At 39.6% G+C, this 27,849-nt stretch overlaps 1 protein-coding gene across 2 annotated transcripts in view; it reads right to left on the reverse strand.

Moving 5' to 3' along the window:
• exoc6b (exocyst complex component 6B) overlaps nt 1-27,849 on the reverse strand; it is an 89,096-nt gene that overhangs the window by 29,325 nt on the left and 31,922 nt on the right. For both annotated transcript variants that reach the window (XM_058394566.1, XM_058394564.1), the window contains exons 7-18: nt 20,443-20,616; nt 17,562-17,630; nt 11,860-11,943; nt 10,527-10,573; nt 9,825-9,945; nt 9,638-9,709; nt 7,818-7,915; nt 6,874-6,979; nt 6,673-6,782; nt 2,525-2,636; nt 1,378-1,512; nt 945-1,124 (exon numbers count right to left, since the gene is read on the reverse strand). In XM_058394566.1, the coding sequence (XP_058250549.1) occupies nt 945-1,124; nt 1,378-1,512; nt 2,525-2,636; nt 6,673-6,782; nt 6,874-6,979; nt 7,818-7,915; nt 9,638-9,709; nt 9,825-9,945; nt 10,527-10,573; nt 11,860-11,943; nt 17,562-17,630; nt 20,443-20,616 (1,308 nt within the window). The remainder of the gene's footprint in view (nt 1-944; nt 1,125-1,377; nt 1,513-2,524; nt 2,637-6,672; nt 6,783-6,873; nt 6,980-7,817; nt 7,916-9,637; nt 9,710-9,824; nt 9,946-10,526; nt 10,574-11,859; nt 11,944-17,561; nt 17,631-20,442; nt 20,617-27,849) is intronic.

The following is a 27,849-nucleotide window of genomic DNA, read 5'->3' on the forward strand; positions in this document are numbered from 1 at the left end:
TGCATAAACACGGAATAACAACAACAAAAAAAATTCACAGACGGATTGAATATGGACAAAGCTATATGTGAAAATAAGGAAGCAATGGTGAATGCTGCCCCTTCAGCTGAAATCCACCCAAAATGTGCAGGTTGTTATTTTTGTGAAAAGGGGCACATCCCCCTCAGCCAATGCTGGGTCAGAGGGCATTGTGAGATTTAGGAGATTACAGGAGGAGAAAGGGGGGCTGCTGGAAGCAGCTTTCAGCGCCTCTGTCAGGGGACAGAGGCCACTGTGTAACCCCGGGGGCCAGCTCTGGCACTGGGACTCTTAGCTCTGCTAATCCAGCAAGGGAAGGATGTTTAGCAGAGGCCCATGGAAGGGAATGTTAAGGAAAGCTTTTGTCTGGTTTAAATCCGCTTCAGGTCATGGGTCAAGGCCAGGCTGTACCAAGGGCATGAAGTTCTCCAACATGAACTACATCTAGGTCATGCCATCAGCTCTCTTTAGCTCAATGGCAGTTGGGAGGGGAACTTGGAGGCCCTGCACGATGGTTCCCAATCCTCTTACTGCACTGATCTCACTTAACCTCAACTCCAAGTTCAAGTGCAGTGTGCTCATAATCCCCTTTAAAGCAACAGGCTAGATAGACAAGAGCTCCTTGGAACGTTAAAGCCATTAAGTAACATTTCTAACAACTTTATGTTCCAAGACTTGTCACACATATGAACATGTAAATGTAAAATAAAGGACTTTTACACATGTCTGTAATAGCACGGCCAGAATAAGTCCGTCTGAAGCATGACTGATAAGCGTGCTGTAATATAAGTATGCATGTGCTTTCACAGACAGAACATGTTTTCTATATATGAAAAAGTGAAAAGCATCACTGTACTTTAAAATAAATAAAAAAATGGACACGACCACCACACTGGATGACATCGTATGTGTAAAATGCTACTCACCGGCAGATGTGTGAACACAGCAAAGGTGCTGCAGAGGAAGGCAATGAGGTCACTCAGGTAGTCACTGGCCTGACCGCCCCCTTGAGCTGCCATCCAATCATAATCTGCCAGCTGCAGGAACTGATCAATCTTTAGATTCAGGTTCATGTAGATCTCCTCTTCTGCTGCATGCCTTGCATCCTACACACATCCACAGCCATACATTTTCTCACACTTATAAAGATCGCAATCTAGCAATAGAAATGATTATGTCATCAAAACTATTCTGTACTATACATGAACTTGGCAGACAGATTAAAAGTAAAAAGAGACAGACATAAATGTGAAGTGAAATAAGTTCAAATTTGTATTTAATATTACACAATCACTTACATTAACACCTATTCATGCAATACCAGCGTATCAAAATTGTCTCAAGCGGGTTCTCTCCTACCTTAAAGGTGGAAGTGCCATAGAGTTTGGTGGTGTTAACGGTGTCTGGAGGCACATTGGTGATGTTGGAGATGAACTCTTCCAGGTAGCGACATGACAACTCAAGGTGTGTCGTGTTTACGATGATTTGAACCAACTAGATGAATCAGATTCAATTCCATGTCATTCAAGCCAACTGTATTCAAGTGTGTGTTTTATTTTATTTCAATACAATGACAGAATGATCACGTTCAATGTCTATAAGCTTACAGCAGAATATTAGCTGCAAACCACAGCCTACAGAATTACAGGTGGTTCCTAAACTTCTACTCCTGCAGTGCTATGCATGATGAGATGGAGTTACACAGAGTACAGGCTGGTCTGAGTTCAGTCAGTGAGCCAGGGTTCAAGGGTGCAAAGGCAGGCCAGGGCTGTCAGCAACCATGCAAAACGCGATGGACTAATTTAGGCCAGACCTCAATATGGACACTTTTCTTCTGCTCACTGAGCCTGGGTCAAACATCCGAACCGCCACACAACCAGTGAACTACAGAAGCTGGAGGTTTCCGATATCTGATCTGGCATTAAGCACAGAGGTGTGCGCGTGTGTGTGTGTGTGTGTGTGTGTGTGTATATGAAAGGGGGTGAGGGTGGGGGTTCATCAGAGAGAGGTAGCGTGAGAGTGGGCAAGCGGCGCATTGCCCTTTCAGTGAACTACCTCAAAATCATAACCAAAACTCCCCCAGTCTTTACCCCACATCTTTGGCTCTCTTCAATCAGTGGCACCCAGCTGAACTTTCTATCTGGAGTGGTAAGATTATAAACAGGGCTGAAAGGAAGCGGGAAGCTAACGTCTCTGCATCGATAGTGGTTGGAACAGACTAAACACACTCAAAAGAGAGAGCCACAGTCGGCTGAACTGAGAGCAGGGCGGAGTAAGTGAGGAAGGGCAATGGTAGTTAGAAGGGGGTACTTAAGAAGTTTCAAACAGTGTACTTCCCTGAATGAACGAGAGAATGAAAAGTGTACTACACTCAAAAGGTTTGCCGTAAGTCATTAGCCAAAAAATTTGCATTCAACCATGTTATCACACTAGCTTTTTCTGATCTAAGCACACAGAACTCTAATACTGGTCTACATATAAGAGCAGGTACACCACAGCATCTCACCTCTGCCAGTCCCACATTCTTCTTCTTGATGGCATACTGCAGACAGTTACTCAGAGTTCTTGTGAGCAGCAGGTTAGTTGACTTGCGTATCATGTCATCAATTTCTGTAGAACTGAAACCAAGAATACCTTGATTAAATAAACCAGCAGATTAGGGCAATAGAAATGCTACAGGAGATGAGTGAATATGCTCCGATTAAAACCTTATTTAAGTTAGCCACAAAGTTTTCCACATTACATACATTATATTATATTATATTATATTAATATATATATATATATATATATATATATATATATATATATATATATATATATATATATATATATATATATATATATATATATATATATTTTAAACTGTAGAGCTCTTCCATCAACTATTATATCAGTAGCCTACAGTTACTCAGACCTTTTGAAAACTGAAACAAGCAAGAACTTCTCTGGGACAGATTTCAATCTGCATTATTCTGAGGCAAACCAACCAAACCACAAGCCTGAATGTCTAATTATCCCAGCTCTTGACAGAGGAACCAGAGCCCAGGTTCGAGAGAGAGAATGAGATGCGGCAAAACAGAGCCAGAAATAGATCAAGAGGAAGAAATGGCGAGATAGAGAGAAGGAGCACACAGATGGGGGAATCTACAACACGTGAATGACACGTGGCCTGTAGCTCTACATTCTCCAACACTAGAGATGAAGTAAACCACATCAGCGTACACAGAGCATAAATCAAAAAATCAACACAGAGAGGAGGAGAGAGAGCGAGCTCATGTCGCTTTTTCACTCTCGCTGTGGTAGAGTGAATTTTGATGGAGAGTGGGTCAGGAAATGGCACAAGTGGGGCTAATTATGCAGTGAATTATCCTTGTTACCATAAGTACAGCTGGAAGCATCTTCTCTACCCCCCCTCTACCGGGAAAGAGGGAAGGAGAGAGAGAGAGCGAGAGAGAGAGATGAGAACAATGTGTCTTCACCCTGTAAATTACTACAAAACAAGAGTGCAACGGCTTTTTCTCTCTGGGTACCAAACACATTCCTTATAAATTACTAAATTGTCTCACATTGTATCAAGAGAGGAAAAGGAAAAATTTCAGAAACATTCTCTCCTCTGTAGGGGGGAAGAATTTCCTTCAACTTGGCAATAAGATGGACAGAGCAAGAGTGGGGTGGGGTGGGGGGTCTGGGGGGAAGGTTTTTCAGAGAAGAACAAATGGATTTCAATGGGAATAGCTCAATGAAGCAACAATACTGTTTCAGGCCTAATGACAAGCAGTCAGGAAACTAACTATGTCGTCCTGTGGAAGTCTTAGACCACAAATGTGGTGCGAGACCAAAAAAAAAAAAGATGGAAAAAAACCTGGAAATGCACAAATTAGAGGACAATCAATTCTGTCCATTCTTTCATTGATTCACTTAGTGTGGCGGACCATGGCCGACATACATAGCATAAAATATCTTAATATAAGATCTCAATAAAACTGTAGAGGTCATGTAGAGGGAAGTGGCTGGAAATCAGCAGGATAATTAAGTCCATTAGACAAACAAAAGGAAGGAAATGTGTGTGCAGAGGAGGAGAGAAAGATGGATTGTATTGTACTGAATCTTTGTTCACTGATTCATCAAATGCAGTTTAAAAGCCAAGCTAGCTGTCTGTTTATGGACTATTGAACCATCACATTCACGCACATCAGGACCTGCATAGAGTAAAGGTTAGCTGCTACATGGATCTGCTTCAACATCTGTAAAACAACTTCAAAATGCATCCTTTCTCACTTGGGGTTCAAGGTTCAGCAGACATTCAGATGGGAGACATTTTGAATGTTAAGAGAAATTCCTCCAGTCTGGTCCAACCACCTGCACATGAGCCAGCACCCCCCTCACCCTTACTGCACCTCATCTTAATATTAGCGGAGAGAAACCACAAGGCCTAATTGCCTCCGGTGGACTAGTCTGGGTAGAATGCAGAATCAATGCTCCTCTCCTTTGGTCTGTCAATCACAGGTTTCCATTTCCTGTAGCACTAGCTTGACCCCTGCATCCTCACACATGCATGCAACCTTGCTCACACACACACACATATGTACACACATAAACTTCCTTACCAGAGGCTCTCAGATCAATCTGGGCCTCAATGTCCTGCTCTTGTGCTAACAAGGACTGAGCTTTGCAGAGAAATATGTCTAATATGTAAAAATACATCTGATAACGTTCTTATTCGATGGCACTGCTAAATTAACACTGAGAGTAAGGGGGATTCTGGCTTTATTTGGAGCCCTGGGACCCCACATGCTGAGGCACGGTCTTTCCAGACCCCAGCCAAAAAAGAGGGGAATGTTTATTTTTGAATTTTAACAGACACCCGAGCACAAGGATTGGCTATGTTCCGAAAACCACACAGAACAAGTCTGGTGGCTGTGGTGATGAAGAGAACGAGAACAGGAGAAGTCAAACTGTGGCCACAGATAGAGAGGCCACAGCTCTATCATACTACTGATTTCCCCTGCTCAATACAGACTCGTCTAACATATGAGCTCATAGAGATGGTTTACGTCTACAGCTTTGGAGTCTTTCTCAAACCTCATTCACGTTAAGTTAAGCTGAATGGTCTTCAAGATCCAGACAAAGTAATGGCCAAGAGCGAGTGGCTAAATTCACTAGGCGGCAGATAAAACAATGCAGTGTGGTTCAAGCCAGATAAGCTCTGATTTGGGAGAATTAGCAGTCTTAGTTGTCTTGTTTACTGATATTAGGACACAAAACCCTCAACTGATCTGAGTATTTCCTGACTAAATCACCCAAATGGATATCAGCTGGCCAGAGACCTGAATATTAGCAAGTGCAAGTAAGGCCCTAGACATAATTCATCATCGCTGTTTGATAAACCAATGATCGGTGATTTGGTAGGAGAAAGGACATGGTGGCTTTTCGTTGACCCCATTGCTAGCAACTCGCACCTTAAACACACAAGACCAGTGAACCAGACCTGACCTACTGAGAGAGAGAGAATCCAAAGCAGACTCCAAGCTGTGCCAGTTCTTGCTTCTTTCTGCAATCAGTGGAGGCCCAACACTTTCCCCTTGCCGGAAGCACAGAAGTCAAAAGTGCTGCGACTGTGCCCTCTGACCTTGACCTTGACCGTGAATCATGGCATGGTTGCTAGTGCCAGACCTGCTGGTTTGAGTTTTTTAGAAACCGCTAATATTTTTGTGCACAGCAGTCTTTGGAAATGCTTTGTTCAACGCCTCTGAGAAAGGTGAGTACAATAACCAGTAACCTCATTGATACCAGCAAACTAACAAATCACCAGTCTCTACACATGGATGAAGATCACATCAGTTCCAATCATGTGAGTCAAGAACAGAAATCTAAGTTCATTCACACTGGACAGCTAAAGATAGAAAATGTGTCTTAAAAAGCAAATAAAAAGTTTTTGGAGGTATTTGTGGCTGGGGGAAAACGACAATAGGAAAAGACCATTTTTCAGAGTTTCATCATTGCTACTTCCATATTAGCATCTGTCCTGGGAGTTTATCATTATCCTGCATGCGCCTTCTAATTCATGGCTTTCAAACAAGCGTCACAGAAGTGGATTTTACTGAAGAAAATTCTGACAACGCCTGAACTTTACTGTCTTTGGCCACATTGGTACATCACCTCATGCTCAGACCTGTGATCTAAACTCACAACCAAACAAAAAATTCTTTATTACAATGTCACAAAAGGGCCCAAAAACCAACAGCATAAAGATGGCTTTAGTTAAATATTCAGAAAGCTGTAATTGAAATAAATAACTCTTCTTCTTCTGCTATCCAGAGTATAAATGCCAAATACATTCAGGATTAGCATAAACAAAGCTTGCAGCACAGTAGACTAAAGTCACAATACCATTTGCAAGACTGAGAAGAAATGTATTTTTACTTTTTTTTTTTTTTTAGCGAAATGCCTGGAAATTACAAAGGGTGATAAAAGTGATCTACTTTTTTTTTTTCTGGCCAGTTCAGCAACATTTCTGGCTGCTGCATGTCTGGTAGTAAAATGTCAAGCACTAAAGTACTATAAACAGAAGGACAAGACATTAAAGTGTATGGAGTTGTGGACTAATGACAGCTACTACAACAATAGTTGTGTATTGCTTTTGTTGTTTACCTAAGGTGCAGGTCCTCGGAGTATTTGAGGCAAGCATATATAAACTCTTTGAGTTGCGAGTAGACTTTGGGCACAAATTCTGAAAATGGGAACTTCTTTGGAAAAGACATCTGTGTAAAATGGGAAAAAGAGATCAGTATGCTTTATTCATCTAACAGGATCAATACGGTAATAGATAAATAGTCTGAGATCAGGTCATACCGTTTCTAGTTCTGAGTCTTGGAAGGGGAACTGGCTTGTGATTTGCTGGTACTCTTCTTCTGTTGCTGTAGGAATGGGACTGTAATTGTCTTGATCAAGGATTGCTCTGGAAAATAATGAAACTTTATACACTTTAAAGACACTCAGTTTAATACATCTGAATCTACACAAGTGACTGAACTACTTTAGGGGAAATTATCTATCAAATATTCATAAACATTACTTCCCAGTCTTCTGCTAGATGCAGCTCCATAAAGGTATCAATCAATGACACTAGTAAAGCTATACAATTAAGGGAATACTTCATAATGAACAATATTTATAATAAGAATCATATATTCACTTTGTAAAAAAATGCTCACTATTTTAATAAATTAAACAAAAAAAACCATACATAAGTAAGCTTTCATAAAACCTCATCTGTGTTTGCGTGCAGTCCATAGCAAATCATTTTTGTCATTTTCCACATAGCCAGAGCAGTGCTAATCCAAAGCAGTGAAATCCAAGGCCTTCTGTTTTTATGGACCAAGTCAAAGTCAGGTCAGGATGTCTCCATGAAGGCCACTCCAATGTTCCAATCATGTCCGCTTTCAGAACTCAGGCCTGCCAATTTTAACATACCTCTCCAAGGAGCGCTAAGCTTTTTTCCACAATAGACCGGCATTTTTCTGCTTTCAAAATGATTTTAATAGTGTACAAAACCCCAAGACCTTAGAATTTTTGTGAAGGAATATTTCTCCTTCGAGGAATATTAAGCACTTCTATTATACCAGGCATTCACAGTGCAGCTCACAATTAACAAAAACATAAATAAAGAGAGAGAGAGAGAGAGAGAGAGAATTTTATTCAGAAAAAGCATGAGTGGGAATATGAAGAGAGGAAGACAGACAAAAAATGCATATTAAAGAGAGATGAAAACAAACATATTTAGAGACCTCTCTCACCTAAAGGACTGACTCCACTTTTTCAGCAAAATCTCTCCATACTGATCTCTCATCTCAAGCACCATGTCAAACAGCTGATTTACTGGAAACCCATAACACTGGAAAATATAAGAGAGCATCATGTTAAAGGTCATACTCAGTATAGATCCACTTAAGTTTCGCTGTAGCCTCAGTGATATGGTACTGCAACAGTATCAAAGGAAATACAAACTATACTTATACACCGATCAGGCATAACATTATGAGAGGTGAAGTGAATAACACTGATGATCTCCTCATCATGGTACCTGTTAGTGGGTGGGATATATTAGGCAGCAAGTGAACATTTTGTCCTCAAAGTTGATGTGTTAGAAGCAGGAAAAATGGGCAAGTGTAAGGATTTGAGCGAGTTTGACAAGGGCCAAATTGTGATGGCTAGACGACTGGATCAGAGCATCTCCAAAACTGCAGCTCTTGTGGAGTGTTCCCGGTCTGCAGTGGTCAGTATCTATTAAAAGTGGACAAGGAAGGAACAGTGGTGAACCAGCGACAGGGTTATGGGCAGCCAAGGCTCATTGATGCACGTGGGGAGTGAAGGCTGGCCCGTGTGATCCGATCCAACAGACGAGCTACTGTTGCTCAAATTGCTGAAGAAGTTAATGCTGGTTCTGATAGAAAGGTGTCAGAATACACAGTACAGGACGGGTCAGGGCTGTTTCTGCAGCAATAGGGGCACAAACACAATATTAAGCAAGTGGTCGTAATGTTATGCCTGATCAGTGTAAAGTACATATCAAGAAAAACTGTTGTGGCAATACTGAGGAATGTTAAACCAAATAAACCTGCCTTTCTACAGGGCTGTTAACACATTTATGTTTTGATCCAGCATTCTCAGCCTCAGCTAGTGGTTCAATTACAGTCCAATTGGCTCTCCACACGTCTAACCTCACTTGTAAACTCCAGCAACACCACTGAGCATTTATTTGTCAAGATAACATCACCAGATGTTAGATGTTGGTGACATTCACAGCATCTCATCTTTAAATTGTATTAAAAGATAGTGGCTGCAGAATTATAGTTTTCAGGGTTCTGGACTGGTCTTTTTACTAAAGTGTCTACTTTAGTAAAAAAAAAAAAAAAAAAAAAGTTAAATGCATTAACCAGAGGAATCCTGTTTTTCCAAGCATGAGAGTTTATCATTATCCTGTTTAGTCCTAATTGGGGGCCTTCAAACGAGTGTCACAGAGATTTTATTGAAAACATTTTGACAATGCCAGAACTTGACGTTTACTGTCTTTGGTCAATGGAACATCACCTCATGCTCAGACCTGTGAACTAAACTCACAGTCAACAGCATAAAACCAGCTTTATTGGCATTCATAAGTAAAAATGCACTAAACAGAAAATTCCTGACATGTTTGCTGAATAAAGAAAATGTTTCAAAAATTTTTCAAAGCTTGGTCAACCCTCTGAGAACAAGCACCACACGCTACATGTATACAAACACCATAGTATTAATAAGTGATGTCCAAGAAAATGTATAAAGATGTGCTACAGAAAGGCCTTTATTGCAAAGAGATTTTCAGACTATTCGACAATGTGCAGACTGTAGTAGAATGGAAAGCTGTCTTTATCTACATACGGTGTGTGCAGACGCTGCTTTGATATGGAAGAAAATAGAGCTGAAAAACAGCTGACTCAGGCTTTGAGTGACTGATACTAAGACTATATTAAACTACACTATTTCACACAGTTGTTCAGTGCTCTTCCTAGAACGATAAGCAGTTTCAAAAAGATACCGAGTTATGCCCACTACAACAGGGAAGATTAGCTTAACTCACCTGTAAAGTGTCTGCAAACAGGACTATAAGGCTTTTCAGGTCCAGAATCAGGTCAGGGTCAGTGCAGTATGACTATTAAAGATAACAGATGGTGCACAGTTCAGGACCAGACACTATCATCCAATACAGACAATATTGCACAGTATATAGACTCTAAGAGAATCGGTGATGAGCTACACAAACATACTGAGTGAGTACGCAGCGCTGCAATGGTCTTTGACAGAGCTAGCTCCCATAACTCCTCCACATACGCTCTGTTCACTAGGCCGTGTGCTGTATGCAGGATGTGGTCCTCCACTACAAAAAAACTACAGAAGGAGTAGATCAGTGTAAAAGTTGCAAAAACAGATAAAGTCACAGAGCTGACATAGTAAGGACATGTGAAGAAACATGGCCATTGCTGTCCATCATAAGGATATCTCTACAGCACCATACTCAGAATGCAGAGACATGCAGGCATACTGGTCAGTCCAGTGACACATCCCCATTTCCCCAGACATCCTGTTGCACCAGTGCCCAGAGAACATTATGTGCCACCAGGATGTTTGCAGAAGCCTCTTCTCCAGACATCCACCTTTCCCAATATTCCCATCCAGACGCTTGGAATAACACCCATCTGCCACTCCATATCCCTAAGCCAATAAATCGTACAGCCTGGCAGCTTTTCCAACAGTTCCCGGATGGAATTTTGGGAAGGAGGTTTGCGTTTGAGTTAGGGGATGGTTTGGACAGCGCAGGGAATAACCGGAGCTTGAGCGGAATACCACTATACGCTTGCCGTTTTCAATTACTCTCTTTAATACCAGAGACATTATAATCACTCCACAAGTGATTTTCATTACATTTAATGATGTTAATTAAAATTCAGAAAAAGGTACATAGAGCTTACCCTACAATTTGATTGAAGTACCGCCTGTATCCCTCTAGGGTTTCGTGCTGTGGTCCACACACACAGTGGATAGAAGGAGGGGAGAAAAAAGGGACAGCAATGAAAGAATTAAATGAGAGTCTTCATCGAAACAGTCAATATTTCAACATCTTATGGTAGTTATTCTGCTCTATGAGTCACATATGTTCTATAATGTAGAATTTCCACTCATAATATTTTGTAAGCAAATATTACATCATGTCTGGCCAATTTCTCAATGTGATAAATCACAAAAATAAAAATAAATGTAAATGGAATCATTCTGTTACACGAAATAAACACAAGGTTTGTCGGTATAAAACCTGGACTGTTTTACTTGGGATGGTTCATGGCTCTTGCCATCTAAAGATATGATAAGGAATCTTCTGAGAAACAGAAGTCGTCCGCTTTAGCGTTCTACACAGAACCTTCACAAAACACCTAAACTGAAGCGTGCTTTCCAGTGCTAAGATGAAACTTTTTTTTGAGTGTATCACTATTACTCAGAACATAAAAACATGGACTGTTTGCTATTAGGTTAAAATTCCTGGTGTTCTACACATAAAGTGTGTTCCAGACAATCATAATCTGCTCCAAAACCATCATGTTTCCCCAAACCATCAACTATTTTTGTTCATTTAGACTAATAACGGCTATGACTATGTTCATTATGAGCCTCCTTTTTATCAACTTCTGATGATGACCAATAATGAAAATAATCCTTTTTGTTTTAAAGAGGATTTTTCTAATACTCAAGTCGCTTGAACAAAAAAAAAAAAGAAGGAAGAACTAAAGGGAAAGTCTTGTGAGTAAAGGTATATTTTAAAATTGACTCTTAAATTAGGAAAAGGAAGTGCAGTTTTGCGGTACTAAATGGTATTAAACTGAATGTTTGCCGTACAAAAGGTCATCAGCAGAAGGTAGTACTGGAAGCCTTGAGAATCCCAGCAGGAGGTAAAGTGCTGTAGGAGCTCAGAGAGTTAAAGCAAGGGGAAGGCCATGTATTGCTTTGTGAGTGAGAAGTAGGGGTTTGCATTTGATTTTATAATATAAAAGGGGAATGTCGTATAACTAATCTATACTGGTTCAAACTTTCAGGTCTGTTCAACATATGAAGACAGAAAATAGAAGATAATCTTCATATAGATAATACCTGACCTATATACGTATAATACATATACTTAAAACAATAAGTGCAAATATTATGTAATACAGTGAAATCCTTTTCGTCACATAGCCAAACTTGTCGGAAGCCGGGTCGGAGCACAGGGCAGCTATACCGAGCCCCTGGAAAAGTGGAAGCATGAATACATACCATGTTTGAATGTGGCTGCAACACTAGTCGAGCTTGTTTCCTCCTCTGTTTCCTGTAGTAGTTCTCAAACGTATCCCGGGCGCCCTGGGTCAAAAATAAAAAAAGTAAATAAATTTTTTAAAAAATGAATAAATAAAAGTGTTATGTGTAATTAGATTTGACAGGCGCAGAAAACATTTGATTTAAAATAAAAAAAAATATGAAAGAAAGAATGAATAAATGAATAAATGAATAAATGAATGAATGAATATATAAATAAATAAATAAATAAATAAATAAATAAATAAATAAATAAATAAATAAAGACAACAGATGAAGGCAAAAGGAGCCAAATGGATGGAATATTCTGGATTTCTTCTGGCAAAATCATACAGTGATAAGGCAGAATGATTTCCACTCAAGGATCACAATCAAACTGAAAATAAGGGCAAATCAGTTGCACTTTCGAAATACCGAAGCACAATTTAGACTGTGATTACTACAGGAGCTTGGCAGACCAAAAACAAAAAGCCTCATTCAGTTCAGGCTTGATGACTTTGGCCTTTGTCAAATGGTTCAGAATTGACAGTCACCATTGCTCTCCATGCCTTATCTGAGTAAGTGTCCAGCGTGGAGCATGGAGGTCCCGGCTATGAAAAACAGCAGATTCCAACCGGGAAGGGATGAAAGAGCAAAGGAACGAAAACAGTGCCTTAAGTGATAGGGTTATCATTTAGGGTCCTGGTCAGTCTATCTAGTAAGACTGTTCTAGTTCTCCTTCTCTGACCCGAAGATAACACGCAGCCAGGGTTATACACAATGGGAGGCCACACACATCTACCTAGGCACCTGCAGTTTTCCTCAATAACAACAATAAAAGAAGGTTGAATAAGGAGGAAAGGGGGTTGCATTTGGACTTCAGGGTCTGATGGTTCAGTAACTCTGAAATGTTGTGGCATGGATGACTGATGACTAACAAAAAATGAAAGACTACAAGGGCAGCTACAGGCATACATGGCACAGGCATTCTGAAAAACAATCGGAACAATTTCTGTTGGGAAAAAGAAAAAGAAAAAAACCTCAATTGCTATACAAGGTATAAAGAAATCAGACACAATACACCAGCAGTCCCAGGGAGAGATGTCTGAGGTTGAAAGATACAGCATGTCACTGTGCACGACCCTGTACATAAGGGACAAGAACATTTTTTCTTAACTCGGACCTCCTCTGCCAACTCTACTCCTTCATTTCCTGGCAAGAGGGAAGTCTGTTTCCTCCCTGATATAAACATGCACATACTCACGCACACGCACACAAACAGGCTCTGTAGCAAGTGGCAGGTCATTGCTGGGTGAAAAGAGCCTGACCTGGGCAAAGCAAGCATGACCTTGAATTGCTCTCTGTTCTTGCGGAGAAAGTGCTAGCTGGAGAATGGCATTTGTTTGGTGTGTGCTAATTAGTTTAGCAATGTACACAATCAGGATGTTCATGACTGGGAAGAAACATATGTTCTAAATGTGTGGCCTATTTATTTATTTATTTACTTATTTATTTATTTTTGGGTTGTGTTTTTGGATGCTTATGAAAAGTTCACATGGCTAGCTGATAACAGACTGGAGCTAGGATTCCGTGGAACGCAACAACAAAAAAAAAAAAAGCAGGAAGTTATTTTCATGCACGCTCGGTCAGATATTTAAGCTGGACATGAAAGTGCGCTCTGCTCAATGAATTTAGAGCGACTTTAGCAAACATTACTAGTTTGATTACATTTTGGGGAAAGAGAAGCAAATAAATTCATTAGACAAAAATTGAAAGCAGATATAAATTATTAAAATTAATAAATATATAGCAGGATTATATATATCTAGTCTCTGGTTATGACTGAGAGTGCTATAGCTAATACAATACAATACACACACCATGCTGGCAGTGCTGACATTTCTACATTTGTTTTTTTTTTTTTCCTCCACTCTGTACCAGTGTTTCCAGGGGCATAGTAGTCGGGTTCATGTGTAATATTCATCAGCAACAAACAAAAATAACCTTCCAGATTAAGCACACACCCACTTTGTGCTTAATTCTAGATAGAGATAAAATAGATTTAAAGCACTAAACAATGACATACGAACGCAGTACATCACTGTGTCAGTAGCACAAATATATCTAATTGTAAATAAATGCTAATCAGTGGGTAAGAAAGGTGTATTCTCTGCATAATACTTCCTATATTACTTGCAACACTTCAGTATGTAGCATAATGACATCAACAAATGTGCAGCATCTGCTCAAATGTCACATCTGATACTTTGCTTACAATAAAAACCAGGGGAAAAGTTTTTATGGCAAATATGGCTAGTCATGTGGACACACCCATGTGTGCCTTCCTAAAACTGTTCCCACAAATTTGAAAGCACATAAAGACCTCCTATACAACTATATCTGTGATAAACTGGAATTCTGACTCGCCTGACACCAAGGTCTGATCTCACTGATGCTCTGTAAATGAATACAAATCCCCACAGCTACACTCCACAATCTAATGGAAAGATTTCCCAAACGAGTGAAGGTTATATCATGGGATGTGGTAGCTTAGTGGTTAAGGTGTTGGACTAATGTCCGGAAGGTTGTTAGCTTGAATCCCAGGTCCACAAAGCTGCCACCGCTGGGCCCTTGAGCAAGCCTCAATTGCTCAGTTGTATAAAATGTAAGTCACTCTGTATAAGGTAATTATAGCAGCAATGTTGAACTAAATCAGGAACTGTATGTTCAACAAACTCATATGGGCGTGATGGTCAAGTGTCCACAAACTTGTGGCCACATAATGTTAATAGTTGTATTATTTAGCTATGTCAGTGGTAATACTCAGCATGTGAAGAGTGTGTGCCTAACCCCTGGTCAGAGTGTGTATAGTTATAGTTCTGCTATTACAGCAGCTGTGATGGCTGTCAGACTATGGAACCAAAGTCTCTTTAAAATAGATTGCTTTAAAATAATGGCTCCACCTGTGCCAGGTGTCCAGCCTGCTCCTACATCAGGGTGTAGCAGCTTGTACGTATTCTACAGAATTGATGGTTCCATTGCATGTGCGCTGGCTTTGCTCCACTTCATCCATACCGGGATCAGACAGACAAACAGAGAGAGAGTCTGGTCTCCAACACTGGAGGTCTCTGGTAGTCTGTGAAGTCTGCCATTCATCAAAATCAATGCATGACCTTGATCTGCAATCTTGGCTGCAAGCGGCATCCCTGATGGCTCTTGGCTGGGTCAGATTTAGTGTTTCAAAGAAAGGCCAAAAGGACATGAGAGTTTATTGTTTTTGGCCAAGTTTAAAAGAAACTCCGACTGGCGCTCTTAAGTCAGTCTGTCCAAAAAGGCAGAGAAAAGAACAGAGAGAAATACCAGAGGGATAAATCAGCTGAAGTAACATGAAAACGCAACAATGAGAGGTGAAAGACCTGATTGTACAGAGGTCATGTTTTATAACACCTCAAGCTGCTACTCCTTCTACCTTATTCATACCATGTCCCGGTCTTCTACTGTCCTTGGAATATCTCTTTTTATCCTGACCTCGCCTGCTCTCTTCATCCTCTCTTAAATGAGGATGAACTGAAAATGTCTAAACCAAACTGCAAATTAACTTCCCTCCAAATATCTTCTTTCAATTTTTTATTCACATTTAATTGAATTTCCTTGGGGCTATATTAATGCTCTCTCTCATTTTCACCTCCCCCCCCACTGATTGTACAACTCTGTCATTTTCTAACCACAGTCTCTTTTATTCTCCTTGGTCTCCCTATAAGAATTCATATTCTTCCTGTCTCTCCTCAGTACGTCTAAACTGCAGCCTCCCAAGCACAACACACATGCATGCACGCGAGAGCGCCATAGGTCAAAGTCACAACCTTCTTGGTCTTGCTCTGTCCTAAGCCAATCAGATCGATCAATCAAAACAGACTGAGGAAGAAAAGCTCTCTCCTGCTTTTACATCCTCTGGTTCATCAACTATCTTGAAATTTGTATTCCTATTTCCCCAGCTTCCCAAATCTGCACTCTTTCTCTTGCACACTCTCTCTCTCTCTCTCCTTTATGGGTTTGAGAGTACTATGAACTTTTTTTGTTCCATTACAGTAAAAAGATACGTTTACATAAGGTTGCATAATAGGGCACTAATGTCAACTGCCACTTCAACATCCTACAAGTTCCTTCCTGGGCACACACTGTTACTCTACTATATGTTACTGAAGTGTGTGTGTGTGTGTGTGTGTGTGTGTGTGTGTGTGTCAAGAAAACTACACTGCAAAATACTGTTTTTAAACGTATTCTCTTCAAGCCAGGCGTCTGGAAAAACCTCCAGAAAAAAAAATAGAAAGGTATTAGTTTAGAGCTGGACAATTTGAATAAATATATACTTATGTCCAAAAAACTGACAAGAAAGTGAAAATGCTTCTAATTTTGTTTTTTTTTTTTAGAACAAATTATATTTTCAGTAATAACTTGAGTGAAAAGTATAATCTTAGAAACATCGACATAAACGTCAGGATTTCTCAGTGTTTGGCATGTCCCACGTTTGCCTTAATGACAGCGTGCACTCGAGCCGGTACAGACTCCATGTGTGCTAAACTTGACGATTCAAGTTAGATCGAATCCATCAAAGTGGCGTCTGAACACGTGCTTTATTGGAAGGAAAAGAAACATTTCCTTTTTTAAAAAAAAAAAAATACCGTCAAGTTTTATAAAATGGAAATGTTTCTCAGTGTGGTCTCAGACTTCTGGAGTCCACTGTAAAGAAAAATATTTCATCTATGCCACAATTAATATGATTTGTTTTTGTTTGTTTTAGTAAAAACCTCCCTGCTTGTTTACTTACAGTACATACTGACCATACAGCATTTAATACAGATTAAACAGCAGCATATGGGTTAACAATCAGGTAAATCTCACTGCTTTGAGTTCAGATTATGCAGTACTAATTCTCTCTATTGTCCCTATTGTTTACTTCCTGGCATATTTTCTCAGCGTGCCAAGGCGCTGCCTTTGTATCTCTGCTTTCACAAAGCACATGTACACAGCTATGTCTGGACATATCGTCATGTTTGCCCGCTACCGCTACCCTGACCTCAAACTCCTTCTCTTTTCCCATTATCCTCTGTGCCCATTTAACCTTCCTGAACAATATTTCCTTTTCTGTTAACATGCCATTTTACAAAAACTCCTAATACAAAGGTCACTGTACAAATACCCACTCATTACCCATGTGAAATACTGCAAAAGCGTGCAAGACAACATAGTATTTTATTCCAGTTGAAGAGGTCCAGAAGAGCATGAGATGTAGGTTAACATACATACACAATCCTAATCTCCATAAATAAATAAATAAATAAATAAATAAATAAATGAGCTGAAAAAGCACAGCGAAACAAATTTCCCAACTCCATCCCCACTGAGACTCACTGGGAATTGAACAAAAGCCAAAGTACACCTAAGCTCTTCATACACTATATTCATTACAGACTAATTAATCAAACCCAAACACATTTAAACTGTTTCTCTTAGAAAACCCAAATAATCTGAAAAGGGAAAAATGATGCTGTAGACACGAGAGGCCATGATCAGTGCTGTAAAAACTCTTGCAGTGTAACAACCAGCAAATAAAACACCACCCAGGGTTTATTATATCTCAGAAGTAAGAAGACGATGAAGAAAGAGTGGAACGGATCACTCACCAGAACCGTGTAGATATGCAAGCAGCGATAGACAGGAGAGAAGTCCACTAAGTCCTGAGCACCAGGAACCTACAGAAAGATGAATCACATCAACTGTAATATACAATTAAAAAATAAAAATAAATATATGTGTAACCTTCAATCTCTTATATACTTTTATATATAAAACCCAGACTGCAGTCTAATGTCACATGACTATCATTCAGCTGTTTTCATTATGCTATGTGAAACACTCTTATTATTTATTTCATTATTTATCGAGAGATAGATATAACAATATACAGTTTCATATTTACACTAGAATATTTGCTGCATATTTGCAAATAGCGACTTACAACTATGAACATAATTAGAAAAAATAAAAACGTTCTACACCTGGGATCATCATCTAGTGAACCACAGCCCAGTAAAGTATTTCGACAGCTGTAGCCGAGCTGATGAAAACACTGGTCACTCTAGTTTGCCTTAAATGAACGGCTTCTGTGGTGAACCGTTTATCCAGTCACATGCATTTACGTTAATTATTTAGACAAAAGCAGCTTCACCAAACCAGAGACTAGCTACAGGGCTAGAGACGTTAGCTCAGAAAGGGAAGTATTTTTTATTTTATTTTTTTTTTTTAACTATTTTTTATTTAATTTTTCCAATTTGGTCTGATTACTGAAATGACAAAATGGCACAATAAATAAAGGAAATAAACAGACTTCTGCATCAAGCACAAAATGGATGATTCAGATTACTGATTAAAAGTGAAGACACTGAAAAGACATTTCGGTAGCAAATTAGTGGTTTATCTGGGATTTTAAGTAACTGGGAAATTAGTTCAATATTATTACGCTACAAATTCACGCGTCTAAACAAACAAAAGAATAAAAGCTGTCATTTCCAGACATCCTTGAAGCAATTAAGAAAAGTGAGGAGAGTTCATTACTACAAGCCTATCATCGTGATCAAAGACTGAATTAAATCAACATCATACTTGTATACCACCCTCTCTGTCCCAGTCTATGCCGAAATGCCTCCAGCTCCAAAGTTTACTAAACCAACAGCAGCTAAACAATGCTAGCTTTCATCTAGTGCCCACAAAAAGGCAAGCAGGAACTCGGAGTCAGCTGGGTCAGAGCTCTAGAGAGGAAGAGCAACACTAAACAATAACCCCGAGCGAACAAGAAGAAAACAATTCAACACAGGCACCAGTGCCAACTCAGTGGCAGGAGAGGGTTTGGACAGCGTGTAGGAATGATTTTCCCCTGGACACTCATTGAGAACAGGGGTGAGGAGGTAACATGCAGTTGAAGGACTCATTGGTAACCTTGGGCACGACTGTCGGGAAACCCCACCACAGCTGACAGGTCGGGCAGATTAAAGCCTGGCACACACACACACTGCCCCTGGTCCAGCCTCAGAGCGGCTTCAGGAAAGAGTGATGTGCACGCATAGTGGAGCAGAGAAAGAAGGGAAGGGCTAAAAAAGTTCAACAGGAGGGCACTGCAGTCAACATACACACACACACCGCTGCAGGTCAGCAACAGTTCTGGACATCCCACGGGCCTTTAAGGAATGAGTGCGCCAGACTCCATGACACACCATGGTAGTGATCTTACTGAGGTTTTCTACAGTGCATTACAAAACCACGCAAGACTAAGCATAAAAACCCAGCAAAAAAAAAAACAACGAAAAAACATGTGGCATACTGGGCACAAAAAAAAAAAATAAAATGTTTACACACATCATTTTAGTCTTGTGTTGACAGGCTACATGTGTGGACAATCTGATAAACAACAGCACTTCTCCACCCGTGTGTTTGCGTCAGTGCTTTATTCTGTTTGCTACTCCAGAAACTTCAAGCTTATCCTGGCTTTCATTAGCATCTGCAGCTGAAAAGCACATCCCACAAGCTCCTCGCAAGCAGTGACGCAGTCCTAACGACAACAGATGAAGAGACACAAGATGGCAGGTTAAGTCAGGGGACGCGACTGGGCCATCGGGGGGTTAAATACTGTGTATCTAGTATCTTCAGAAACTTCTTGAATATGGAGAATTGTCAAATCTGACTGGTCAGATGGTATTCATACAAAATTTATAACTAACTCAATATACCTGTTCTATAGAAAACAGCTCAGCGTACATGTTGGACGCTTCACGTGATCTAAGGTTGATAATAAACAGATAAAGAAAATGTATAAAAGATTTATAAAGTGAAACTTCCTTTAAGATGATGTTTGGTGAACATTTAATCTGGTCAGTAAACCACAGATGTGGGGCGTTTTCTCTCTTTTTTTTCCTTTTTTAATGTCAAGACAGAAAGAGAAAGAGAGGCTAGTGAGAAAAAGACTGTTTCAAGCTACTGTAAGTGATGAAAAGAAAAAAAACATGCGTTTATAATCCATAAAAAAAGCACAGTGTGGTTTGTTATTAAAATAAGAAAAATGAATTGGCAAATCAGTGTTGAACAAGAGGAATGATGCACTTCAGAGTGGGGAATTAAGGGACGCAACCAGTCACTGATTATTGTCCTAGATCATCACACATCTCATGGTGTCTAAATTCTTAGTTAAAGCACTTTACTTGCTCTCTATACATTATTGTCAGATATCATTTTAACCCTAGCTGATATCTAGTAAACCTATATATAGCACTGGGAAAGCATCCGGAAGCTTTACTTTGCCCTAATAAAATTTGTACAATAAAATCTGCAGCTGAACACTGAATACTGTTTGTTTGGTCTAAAAGACTATTTAAAATTGCTTTTTCCTGTGATGTATTTCTGTGAGATGTTTAGATGGATTAGAATTATTAGTAACAGTTTTGAGGGAAAAAAAAAGAAAACAGATACATAGCTAAAGTAATTCAAAAATCTCAAGACGTCACCATCGCTCACCTCATCTTCCTCCTCATCCTCTACATCTAGTATCCCAGAATCCTCTTCTGAAAGAGGACTGCCACCTGACCGGTCCACATCTGTACCTGACCCCGCCTCCTTACGCAATCTCCACCCGCTGCCTGTCCGCTGCTGCCGTGTGACCGCACTGTCCCGAGAGCTCCTCACCTGCGCCTGGAAAACAGACGGACACACACACACACAATTCGAACAGTAAATATTTATGTCCAACTTCCTTTTTTTTGGGAATAGAGACAGTACAGAGAATTCCTTCAACGCCAAGCCAAAGTTCCATTACCATCATACAATATGCAAATCCTCAACCCATTTGTTCATTCATTGGCAGCTATATGGGAAAAATCTGCTCTATGGAGAGTAGTAATTACTGAGCTCTGAATGAACTCAAAAGAACACAGACAAAGTCAGCCACAAGGTTTCTTTAATTGTCAACTTTTCCCAGGATGGTTCCAAACCAGTAGAGACATGGTGCTTAAACTATTCAAATGTTTTAACAAAATGTCTAAGCAGATTTAAAAGAAATACACCTAGGTGTAGAACACACAACGGGGCAAAGTAGCGAATACTAGCTGGGTGTAAAACAGTAACTAACTCATTAACGACTAGATGAGGAAGGAGTTCCAAGACCTCTATGTCCGAGAGGTGAATACGTCTCGATCCCATGAGGAGAACATGCAACATACCTCATACTAAATTTGACAAACCTTTCACATGCTCAGTGGCTATAAAGAATGACTATAAAAAAGAAAAAAAAAAAGAAAAAAATGTTGGATGGGTTTGGATGATCTATTGCACAAAGGGAAGTGGAATATTAACAAGCCAGCAATGTGGGTTTCTGGGAGTAATTCAATTAAATTTCCATGCATGTAAAGTTGTGCACATAAGCGACACGAAGAAAAGAAAAAAGACGGAGGCAGGCATTCCGTCTCACGAAAGAATAAATGTAGCGGAAGCGTAAAGAGGTTTTGGATGTGATCAGGAAGTATGTGAGATGTCTGTGTTAGAGAAAAGGCTTATGAAGCCAGATCCCACTGAAGTGTGGGTGGGAATAAAATTAAATAATTAAATAAATAAATAAAAAGTCCAAAACCCAAAGAAAAAAAAAAGTTAATTATTTAAAAAAAAAAAAAAAAAAAAAGGCTACACAGAAAAACAATTTTTAATTTATTTTATGTGTACTAAAATAAATGTATATTGATTTGAAAGAGAGGGTGTTAACATTTTATCATTTTAAATGGTTTTTAACAGAGTAGAAAAATGACAAATCAATTCTGCCTCTAGAGACTTTAATTTATAAATTCATAAAAAGATATCATTTCGTTTATTACATTAATATTACTTGACTCATCCCTAAAGCAAACTAATGTCAGCGTACACTTTATAGGCAAAAGTATGTGGACACTTGTATGTGGTTCTACCTTAACTGTTACCACAAAAGCAAACAATATTTTAAGTCTTTGTATGCTGTAGCTTTACATTTCCAGACGTGTTCCAGTATGACAATGCCTCTGTGCAAAAAGCAAGCTCCATGATGTCATGATTTGCCAAAGTTTGGGTTGGACGAACGAGTGTCCTGCACAGAGCCCTGACCTCAACACCACTGAACACCTTAGCAATGAACAGCTTGTGCCCCAGGCCTCCTCACCTGACATCAGCCTGACCTCACTAATGCTCTTGTGGCTTAATTAACACTAATCCCCACAGCCACGCTCCAATATGTTATAGTAGTAAAAGTGTCTGAAAAATTGATGTTCATTTTGCCTTCCACTAGAAAAAAAAAAGAAAAAGTAAATGTATGATAAAAAGATATTAAATGGTCGCAACATTTGCAACATCACTTAAAGCAGCTTTTACTCTTCTAACTGTAATATTCTTCCCCCTTTTTTGTCCTTATGTTTTGAAAAGCTGTCTTATTGCAAGATACACCCACATTTCACAATTCAAAAACCATGGGGATGCAAACATTTGCACTATGCACTGGTCAGAGAGCCTTCAAACGAAAATAAAGGCATTTAAAGCACACAGAGGAGGAAAAAAAAAAAAAAAAAACAAGACTCGCTTCCAAAAATATGAAATTTGCAGAAGAGTGAAATGGCTGTAATTTGATAAGCAGAAAGAAGAAAAGGTCAGCGTAGTTACAGTCGGGATTAAACGGCACTCCGCTCGGTGTGCGGTCATGGCTGGGTCAAACACGCCACGCGGATAGAAACCCTGACTTGAAGTTACCTCATATATACAGCGGTCTGAGTGGAACAGTAGCTCTGTTACTGTAGACTCGTGACAATGATGAGAGAGAATGACATCACTGTAATGTCCTCATATGTGCGGTCTGCATGCATATGCGCTTGGTAACTTGAGAAAGGTAATCAATCTCCTTCAACTAGTGCTACACACACACGCACACGCGCACACACACACACACACACACACACACACACACAGTGTGGTTCTCATTATTGTGTGGGTACTAGGCAAAGCTCGAAGAGTACCGAGAAGATCCCGATCACTGCCAGTGTATACTCTCTAATGCAACCACCAAACCTAAACAGACAGCATGATTCCAGACAGAAAAATAGAAAAAAAAATTAAAAAATAAAATCATGGTAAGGAATATAAATGGACATCGAATGATAATGCAAAAGAATATCAGGTTTAAAAAAATAAAAATAAAAGAATGAAGTACACTAAGAAGAAATCTGACAAATTTCAGTAAACCCAAATACTCCATGTACAGGGAGAGAAAAGAAGTATTTAGATTAAATGTGTACACAAATAATCTGAATGAATGAATGAATGAATGGATTTATGTGTAAATCCTATAAATAACATGAATGTTTACACAAGCAATTTGGGACGTATGAAAATCTCGTGAATCCTGAAAACGTTGTGAAAACGAATGTCCTGCTCCTGAGTGCAGATTTACACATGAGGAGCCGAACTAACGTAAATTTCAACTTTATCGACTCACATAATGAGCATGGGTTGCTGCACTTTTATATCTGGAACACACTGGCAAGTGTAAATAGCTTATTTTTATGACGTTTACAGCATTTAGCAGACGTCTTTATCCAGCCTCACTTAAACAAGAGCTCGGGAGTCTCTTAAAAACACATCCTCATGCTAGTTCACTAGATCAGGGCAAACAATTCCATCGAGAAAATTTTGTGAAACTCCTTTTTTTTAGGATTATTGGCAATAATTAAAGAATAGTAAAGGATAGAAAGAGAAGCAATAGAAAACCTTAAATTTAGAGAAATAAAACGAATCTTTTAATTATGACAAAAGAAACATAGCTGTAGAAACAGGACAGGCGGCTAGGTATGCAAAAAGCTGTAAGTTTTAACCTGCGTTTATTATTAATAATATTCAATATTAACTTTAATAAGTGTTCATTTTGAACCATTCTGGTTTTTTTAGCCTAAGAAAATGAAGAAATCATGAATCTCTAACCCACTGAAGTAGAAATCAAGGTAAATTATCCAGATTACAATCTCTCTCATTTATACAACTGAGCAATTGAGAGTTAAGAGCCTTGCTCAAGGGGCCCAGCAGTGGCAGCTTGGTAGACCTGGGACTCAAACTTACAACCTTCAGATCAGTAGTCCAACACCTTAACCCCTAAGCTACAACTTCCCCTTATTATTATTAATAACAATTAATTATTTCAGCAATTTCAGCAAGGTATAATGCTACAGAGTTCTAGCGAAGACCGTGAACATCCCATTTGTTTACAAGTATGCAGGTGGAAAATTACAGGAAGCACAAATAATTATCCAGACTGGTGGACCATGCAAAAATTTCACAACACACACGTGTGGTAGCTTAGTGATGAAGGTGTTGGGCTACTGATCAAAAGGTTGCGAGTTCATATCCCAAGTCCACCATGCTGCCACTGCTGGGTTCTCGAGCAAGGCCTTTAACCCTCAATTGCTCAAGTTGAGGTAAATTGTAATGCCGGAAATGTAAATATACATCCAAAGAAAAAGAAGGTAAAAGAGACACCAGCAGTCATTTGAAAAGACTTGCAGGACAACCTGAAAGCCTCAGGAACAACAGTGACACAGAAAAAGGAACACAGAGCATTAAACACATGTAACACACATCTGAGAACATCACACACTCAAGAAAGTAAAGACTGAAGCATTATGATGTGCTGCTGTGTCTCTGCAGCATTACTGAAGCATTACATGAAGGAAATGTGAATGGAGCAATATAGAGGGGCATATCAGAGAAGAATTTAATAAACTGAATCTGGGATGATGGACAAAGGATGTTTCAACCACATAACTTCAATCATACAGCCTAGCTAACCCAAGAAGGCTTTGCGTGGTCTCAGGAATCCCGATTGAAAATTTATGGAGGATTTTGAAACTGCAAGCCCATCACTGGGACCCTCATAACCTTGTGGAATTGAAGATGATCTGCCAAGAGGAGTGTACCAAAAGTGAACCACGATGCAGCCTAATTAATTATTTTCATAGACGCCTCCGTCGCTGGGATTGCCAACGACAGCTTTGAACCCAAGCACTAATTTGTGGTGTCTGAATACTTTTGTCCCTATCAATTTCATTACTTAAACATATCTTTTTTTTACGATTATGAAGTCAGACTATTTCTAAATATTAAGTGTGTAATTTTGTAGTGAATATAAGCATATTAAATTAAAAAGAAGAGAAATCCAACATTGACAACTCAAAGTCAAGCCCCAGGTCTCAGATATTTGAGCTTCAAAACTCTCTCTCTCTCCTTCACCACATTAAAGGTTGGATATTTCTCGTTTGGCAGTGACGAACTAAGCAAAATAAATCACAAATGAAAGAATACAGAAAATGACCATTTTTAAGATGTTTGGCTTTGCGTTGCTGCTTTTATTATGAGCATTTCTGGGGGAAAGAAATACTCTTTATGAGAAAAAAAAATGCCTAGGTAAAATGACTGAATAAAGCTAGGTAGCTGGGAAAACAACCAACAAACTTTCAGCTAGCTACAAATCACTCCAGTTAACTTCACAGCTAGCTGGCAGCTTGTCTGTTTGTTTGCAGGCTGCAGGTTTGATAGGTTTCCTCAGTAATTACTACCACCGTTAACTTTAACAACATACCACTGCTCATTTTTCTTACTTAGAATATGCTACAATGAATGAAATAAACGTAACAAACACCTATTAAGAGTATTTTGTATTGAGAGACAGCGCTGTGGAGAAGAGGGTAGGTCGCATCAACCAGGTTTCTTGTTCGATCCTGAGCTTCCTGTGTCTGTATGGGTTTCCACTAAGTTCTCCAGTTTCCTCCAACCTTCCAACAACATGCCAGTAGGCAACTAATCTATTCCGAATTGCCCCTAGATGTGTAGGAGTGTGTGCTGTAATGGACTGCTGTCCCATTCAAGAGGTAATCTGGGATAGGCCCTGAACTCGCTGTATTCCTGATGAAAATAAAGCGGTTACTGAAGATAAATGAATAAATCGACCAAAACCCTAACAAGTCATCGATGAAGAATTTGAAGTGAAGTCAAGAGTATTTCTGATTTCCAGCTCGAGTCCAAATCGTTCAACTCCCCACCTCTGACACAGACAGAACCAGGGTATTGGCAACGGAAAGCAAAACGGAGATGCATCCAGGGCGCACACTTATCTCAACAAAACACTCCATAACACTAGACCCTCTTCCATCACGCTCACACACGCTATGCCCGACGGCATACAATGGAGCCATTATTAAAGCGCTGAATCCTTCAACTTATTTTCAGATCATTTGTTAGTAGAATTAAAACAATCACAGGCGCAGGGACTGGGCCTAATTTCCAATGGGAACCGGTCCATGATCCTGGATCACAGAGTCCCCAGACAAAAAGCCTCCTGTTATTAGCGGTCTGCTCACCCCTCTGGAGACGAAGATATAAGATGGAAAGTAGGGGAGAGGCTTCAGAGAGCCTATCTTCTTTGGCTTAACGTCTACGTTGGTGCTGCATTACCACACGATCATATAAAGCTATTAAAGCGTAGCAGCAACGTCTGTCTCGTGGTCTTGGGCTGAGAAGACTAGCATGAGCGTGAGGCATTTCATCACAGAACACAGTAAACTGTAAAAGACTGACAGAATGACAGTAAAGCAAACACCAGAGAAAGTAAAACCGCAAAAGGAAGAGGAGATCCCACTCTGTCTAACATACTGAGAAGCTACAGTTAGTTGCACCATTGAAAAAGTATGTCTGGTTAAGTGGATCCAAAAAAAAATAATAATGAAATAAAAAAAAGAGTAATGAATGAACAGGCCGACGTGTGCAGTAGAGATTTACAGAGTCATTTCTCTGAGAATTCGTGGAGAATTTAAAGATCTTATGTAAGCAGAAGCAATATCTGAACTTGATTTACCTTGCCCTTAGTTTGCTTATGAAGAACAATGCCATATTGCTTTGTCATCAGCACGGTTTGAATTACAACCAAACCGCACACACACCAAGTTGACAAACCATACAAGACTCAAAGACATGCAAAAAAAAACAAACTTCAGCTGGAGGAATGCGGCCCCTTGGCAAGACGGAGTTGGACAGCCACTTTGTTACGAGATCACCAGGGTTCAAACCATGGTTAAAGCCACTGCCAACATTCCACCTCTGTAGGAGACATCAATGCAGGAGAGGAGGACACGCTGTCCACTGCGCTCTGCTGCCCCCTACAGGACATGAGGGGAAATGCTCAAAGAAAAAATGTTTTAAGGTGCAAAAGTTCTTTATTTCTTACAAACAACTATGATTAACATCATTTTTAGAAAATCTCTAAAAAGGAAACGCTTAAAAGTCTCTGCACGATTGCCGCTGAGAAAAACCATTTTATTTATTTATTTTTACAACGACTTGTATATTCGCTTATACAAGGGGGGGGGTCTCGGGGTCTTTGACCATGGCATTTCAGACTTCCTTGGAGTCACACAGCACAGTTTACAGTGTTTACACAGAATGGTACACTTGAAGGAAATATAGGTGGGAGAAAACATCTTGGTAATGAGGAGCTCAGAGGAGAATGCTGGGCTGGTTTGTGCTGACAGAAACGCTACAGTAACTCAAATAAGCACTTTTTACAATCATGCTGAGCAGAAAAGTATCTCATCACTCAAACCTCGAGGAGGATGAGCTACACCACATCGGATTCCACTTCTGTCAGCTAACGATAAGAACCTAAGGCTAAAGTACGCACAGACTCCTCAAACCCAGACAGTCCAATAAAGAAGCACAAAAAGCAAGGCTGTGAAATGGCTCTGAAAAAAAAAAATCCTATTTAAAAAAATACACAGGAATCACCGTGATGAAGTCTCAGATGATGTGTCCAACACAAATAAATACTTGACTCCAGAGTTACTCTAGTCTCATCTGTGGACCATGCAGGTTAAA

The sequence above is a fragment of the Hemibagrus wyckioides genome, linkage group LG07 (genome assembly GCF_019097595.1).
Source record: "Hemibagrus wyckioides isolate EC202008001 linkage group LG07, SWU_Hwy_1.0, whole genome shotgun sequence".
Lineage (NCBI taxonomy): Eukaryota > Metazoa > Chordata > Actinopteri > Siluriformes > Bagridae > Hemibagrus > Hemibagrus wyckioides.